Source organism: Hipposideros armiger, unplaced genomic scaffold (assembly GCF_001890085.2).
Source record: "Hipposideros armiger isolate ML-2016 unplaced genomic scaffold, ASM189008v1 scaffold_68, whole genome shotgun sequence".
Classification (NCBI taxonomy): Eukaryota; Metazoa; Chordata; class Mammalia; order Chiroptera; family Hipposideridae; genus Hipposideros; species Hipposideros armiger.
Genome location: NW_017731418.1, coordinates 2847586 through 2853534, shown reverse-complemented (window position 1 = coordinate 2853534; position 5949 = coordinate 2847586). Strand labels below are relative to the sequence as shown.

Sequence of the window (5949 nt, the reverse complement as noted above, 5' to 3'; positions counted from 1 at the left end):
GCAGGGGCCATGCTAAGCTTCTCTGTATCGTTCCAATTTTAGTATATGTGCTACCGAAGGGAGCACTTAGCTAGTATTTTAAAAGATAACTTATTCTTCCTGGAAAGGGTGATTTAAGACACTTTTGCATACTGTAAATTTAAAGTAATAAATATTAGTAGTTTGGCAAAATGTTTTCAGAGCCTTCTAGGTGTTTGATATAGAAATTATTGTTCTAGGAATCTATGTAAGGACAATAACCCAAACCACCAGGAAAGAAAGAATTCTGAAAGACTTTATTGAAAGCAATCTATTTAAATATCCCAAACAGGGCGAGTGAGGTCAATTATATTCCTATGTGCCGGAACCATCATAGATTGTATGTTTATATTTCATAAGTTATCCAGAGGTAAAAATTAGTGTAATAGTAAAAAGAACCCAAAATCTGGACTGAGAAAACCTGGAGACCCAGCCATGGCCCTCAGTTAAGTCATTTAATCTCATTTCTATCAATAAAATGGGGTCGTAGAAAAGTTGACTGGGCTTCTTGAGAAAATTGGATTAGCAAGCCTTGGATAATGTATATTGTTTTAACCCTCAGCACACTTCACCTGGGACCCAAGAAGTGGGGCCCTCCAAACAGGCTGTTGAAAGCCATGTGCCTGACCCACACAGCAAGTCCGTCATGTAGACAAGCTGCTTCTCTATTTTAATAAGCACAAAAGTCTGTGACCTGTTAGAAGAGAGGCCAGGAAATGTGCTTACTTTTCACACTAACCTTCTGGAAGGAAAGGTTTCCTTTTGCCTGGATCCAACCCACCCCGTTTTCAGATCTTATGCATCCACAGAAGCCACATTTTGCCTTTTTTTTTTTTTTTGGCAGGCAAGTGAAGAACAAAGAAAAAGTGGCATGGGTTCAGTTGGCCAAAAATGAAAGCTTCAGGTTATAATGATCTGACTAGGCAGGGCAGTAAATCCTAACCAATCTGGCCTTGTTTTAACTACCTCTCACTGTAGGTTAAGCTCCGAGCTGGGGCTTGCATTTAGGAAGCCATGACGCTGTGCCAGGCACCTTGCTAAGCCTTTACCTGTATGACTGTGTTTACTCCTTTAGACAACACAGTGGTAACACCACTATTTTTCCTGCTATGCAGATCAGGGGGCTGGTGAAGCGTGTGATCCTTACCCCTAGCTGCACTCCACGGCAGCCCATTCTAAGCGCCCCAGGAATAACAAGCATGTTCCCACTGGCTAAGGGTATTTATGATAACCCAGCCCAAACCGGTGGGCCTCATGGTGGCAAAGGCTGGTTCTGAGCCTCCCTACCTTCTGAACACATTCCGGTCTCCTGCCTGCATGAGTGCCACGAGGGTGTTGGTGATTGAGGTCCCGATGTTGGCTCCCATGATAATGGGGATGGCAGTCCGCACAGTCAGCACTGGAGTGTAGAAAACGGCAAGTTAGCAAGTTTCAGAAGGCAGCCTGGCCATATTCCTGATGTGACCCAGGGCAGACTGAACACGGCTGGTAATCCCCTACAGCAGCATTTCTTAACCTCTTTGGGTTCTGCACCTCGCAGTGAATGTGATGAAAGCGAGGGCAGTTGACCATAGAAATGGGCATGTGGACCCACAAAATTTTTTAGTACATTTCAGGGAACCCACAGGCCCCACAAAGTCTTTCTGAATTCCTCAGCTACAAAGCAACTTTCCAGGAGACCAGAAAACAATGTTTAAGGACTTGTGTGTTTCTTATGGCAAATTCCTGGCAATATAATTTCTTTTTCTACCAAAATTAGTATATTGTCACTATGTCTGACACATGAAAATATTTTAAAGTAATATCTTTTTCTAATTTGGCCGAGAAAAGGCTTTATTTAATTTTGGCTAGAAATGCCGGTTTGGGCTGAAAAGTCAACCGTTCAAACTGGTTCCACTCAGGGCGTCTGTCTTAGCTAAGCCAGAGCAAATATCAGGCAGGTTCAAGTTTGGAACACCAGCTCCCCAAGCTCAGTTGTCCCAAAACCAATGTGTGATATGATTAGACGTCTTTATTCTTAGCACTGAGAGCAGGGAGCAATGGAAATGTCTTGTATCTATGCTGTCCAATATGGCTGCCGCTAGCCACATATGACTGCTGACCCCTTGAAATATTGCTAGTGCAACTGAGCAACTGGATTTTATATTTAAATTAAAATCAATTAAGATTAAATAAAATTAAATAGCCACATATGGCTAGTGGCTGCTGGACTGGACAGTGCAGTTCTAGATAATGCAGTCTTCAAATAGCAGGGTCTATTTTCAGACTCAGCTATGGAAATGAAAATAGGAGGCTGCCTATGACTCAGAGTGGAACACATCACAGTTAGACAAGATAGGAAGATAATGGTGACATGCTTGGACATATTCAGACGAAATCGCAGGCTCCTCGGCTGCAAAGGGAAACATCTGGAATGTCTGGGCTCCTGGACTCACGTGATGAGGCCACCATGCTGACGATGATGGATGTGGAGGTGCTAGAGCTCTGTACCATGACGGTCACCAGCACTCCGATCACCAGCCCTGCCACAGGGTTGGACATAATCGAGTTGTTGCTGAAGAACTGCCCGGCCACTTTTCCTGGAAAAAAAACAAACCCGTGGTCACCTGATGGTGGCGTTAGGAGGGCACAGGGTGCCGGAGTCTCTAGCCAGGGCCAACACCGGCTGTGGGCTGGGGAGCCTGGCCTCTAGTCCTGCTGGCACCCATGGCATCTTACTTCCTTGTGTGTTTTCCCAGCCCTGCCCTGATGCCATGAGACATGCCCCACCCACCCCCAGACCCTTGTTCCTCTTATCCCTTCACTCTGCACCCTCCCATCCTTCAACCACTCCCTCTGTCAACAAGCCCTCCTCTAGCCTTCTGATCATGAACCTGGCCTCAACTGTGTACTTGCCCAATGGGTGCCAGTGAATTTCCTGATGTCCGAATTCCTATCTCTGGGATGTATATAGTTCCAATTCCTAAGATTTATTCTCCAGGAGTGGATCTTCTCATTCTTCTCTATCCATCCCCCTACCCCAAAACCCCAGCTCTACCTGTAGCCTGTCATTAAATGCTGGGAGTGTCATTTTTGAGAGTGTGCCTCTGAGACCATCAACCCATTTCCCTGAGTCCCAGAAAGTGACTTGCCTGAGATATTCAGAGAGCAAAGCCTTTTGCTGATGCTGCCTCGGACCAGGGAGACGAGAAGGGGCACCCAGGGCGTCAGTATGCCGTCCCTGCTCACCCCAAAAGTGCCTCCCTCCCCAAGTCTCCCAGGTCACAAAGATGAGTTCTCTAGAGAGACACCAAGGGGTGCAGAAATCCAGGGTCTTCTGTGTCACCTGGGTCTAGTTTGAATCTCGCTATGCCAATTACAGACTGTGAACCTTAGGACGGATCTCCTTGAACCTAGATCCTCTCCTCTATAAATGGCAAAGGCTTTGGGAAGGAATGTTTAAGACAGTGCCCCTGAAAATGCCTGTACCCAGGAAGCACTCAAAGTGCCAGCTATCAGTGTTGTCATCCATTTGGGGTACAGAGGCGACCGAGCACATGGTGATTTCGCTCCTGAGTCTTCTTCACACTGCACAGCCATACTTAGTCCTGGCAGATGTTTAGGCAACTGCTCTGGATGCTGGTTGCCCCAGGCCAGGGGCCCCTGTCCTTCTCCATCCAAGGCTCAGCTTGGATTTCCAGAGTTGCTCTGGCCTAAGAGAAGGCTCTTATCTAATATTCCTCTTAGGTGTAGGGAGGCCTAAAGAAAGGAGGGGTCCCTTAGATAAATCCTTATGTCACAGCTTCCTGTCTAAGCTTTGTGGACCAACAGAAGGAGCTGGGAGCTTGGAACTGGCTCCCACACTGGCTCCTGGCTTAAGCTGCCTTGGCTAATCATAGCCCTTTTATAATCCTCAGTTTTCTCTTCTGTAAAAGAGGTGCATGACTTCACAAGATAACCTGTGTGGCTTCCAGGCCTCAAATGCAGCTGGAGAGAGCTTGCTGGGTTGTGAGAGTCTGGACCAAATGAGAACACCCCGCCCCCGAAGACCTTTGACCCTTTCATTTGTACCTCCAACCAGCTGGAAAGCACTGCTGAGGACATCCAAGGAGCACACGAACAAGTAGAGGAATCCCAGAAGCAGAATGAATTTCCCGATCCCTTGGAAGATACACAGAATCTTCCCTTTGGTGTCTCTCTCTAAGGGAAGGGAAAAGGTGTCTTAGCGTCTGAAACACTGAGAAGTTTGGTAATGAGCTCAGAAGTCCTCCACCACCGCCCCGCCAGGGGGGCTGTAAGGAAGGCCCCAGGGTGGCAGGAAGCCATGGTTGGAGTTTCAAAGCATAGTGTCCATTTAGTTGAAACCCATGGTGAACTGTCTCTTTAAGATTTGCATTTGGAAGGAGGGGTCCCCTGTGGTCTGGGGCCAGGCAGGCCAGGCTGATGGTTTAGCTGACCCAGTGTCACTGAGCGAGGCAGTGAAGAGTACTTACCATGTTCTCAAGTACAGGGTCAGAGATAATGGCTCTCTTAGGCACCTTCAGAACAGCACAGGCTACTTTCTAGAATATGGCTGCAAGGTAGCAATCTCAGCCTCCACTTGGGGAGGGCTTGGGCCATGCTACATCCTTGATGGCTCTTTTCTCCACTGACTTTTACAGTGGTTCCCGCCTCCTCCCTCTCAGCTGTGTGATCCACAGACAGAGCCTGAACCTGGAAACGTGCAGCATTTGTTTACACCCCGGCTATTCTAGCTGTATAGTCTGTCTTCCAGACGCCTTCTCTGATGCCTGCGTTTAGGTAAGGGGAACCCCCCCACCCAGGAGCTTTCAGAGCAGGGGCCTGGTGATTCACTGCTGCAGGCACAGCACCACAGCACCTGGGACCTGGTCAGCATGCAGCACTATGTCTGGCCTGGTTATAACAGTACCGTTGAAACACTTGTTGAATGAATGAAAGAAAAGAAAAAACAACTGCCCGATCATCACACCATGCTTTGACTCTAAGCCTCTAAGACTGTTGGGTGACAATCCTAGCCAGGACCTTTGTCCCCTCCTGCCTGCCAAGGCTGGCCTCACTTTTACCTGACCACTTGATCCCCTTGTGCTTAAGCTCAGGCAGGTCCCAGGGGTCTTCCGCCTCTGTGGACTCCTCTATCAGTGCCACGGTGGAGTGGGATGGCAGAAGTTCAATGTTGGTTACAGAAGTCCTGGTGTCATCTGTCCAAACAAACGGCAAAAGCCAGGAGGAGTGAGGAATCAGGCCTGAGACTCCTGGGGTCCCCACAGGAGGCCAGTCTGGGGCTAGATGGGAGGCACTTACTTTTGTTGGTCTCCTTGTCTTTCCCAGGCGTGGTGGCCCCTTCGATGTATTTATTGGGGTTGTGCTGGGCATTTTCCAGCTCAGGCCAAGGAGCCATGGTCTGTGGATGAAAAAAACCCAGAGCTTAAAGAACAGCTACTGAAAAGAAATGTAGTCAGTCGCCATGCCAGGGAGAACCAGTAGTTGCAAAGATTCGAGGAAGTGGAGGAGTGTTGTGCTTATGCCTTCTAAGTGTGAACTCTTAATCACCATATTACACTCCTTTGTAGATACTCCTTCCACCCCTTACCCAGGCTGTCACTAAATCAACCCACTTTGTTCAGGGTTCTCCCACGCCAGCCTCAAATCTATGTATCAGTTGAACCATCTTTGATGTCTCTACCTTCTGTCTCAGCTTCTGTCTTGACTATCTCTTTAGTCAGAAAGCAGATGCAAACCTATCCATCTTCATCAACTCATGGCATGCCAAGTCCTCCAAGGGGCCCCCAGTGGACTTAACATAGATGCTCATATATCGGGTTGTCGGAAAAGTTATGACGCATTTTTGCAATGGAAAACAGAAAAAATACGTCATGGCTTTCCCGACAGCCCAATACATTCACTCTGCTTTCCCTACCATCAGGTCGTCTG

At 47.9% G+C, this 5949-nt stretch overlaps 1 protein-coding gene across 1 annotated transcript in view; it reads right to left on the bottom strand.

Annotated features, from left to right (window-relative positions):
- SLC34A2 (solute carrier family 34 member 2) overlaps nucleotides 1–5419 on the bottom strand; it is a gene marked incomplete at its 3' end in the record, with an annotated part of 24790 nt that extends 19371 nt beyond the window's left edge. The window contains exons 1-6 of the mRNA XM_019642389.1: nucleotides 5320–5419; nucleotides 5082–5216; nucleotides 4069–4197; nucleotides 2454–2597; nucleotides 1306–1417; nucleotides 1068–1125 (exon numbers count right to left, since the gene is read on the bottom strand). Of these exons, the coding sequence (XP_019497934.1) occupies nucleotides 1068–1125; nucleotides 1306–1417; nucleotides 2454–2597; nucleotides 4069–4197; nucleotides 5082–5216; nucleotides 5320–5416 (675 nt within the window). The remainder of the gene's footprint in view (nucleotides 1–1067; nucleotides 1126–1305; nucleotides 1418–2453; nucleotides 2598–4068; nucleotides 4198–5081; nucleotides 5217–5319) is intronic.
- Nucleotides 5420–5949: the final 530 nt, after the last annotated feature.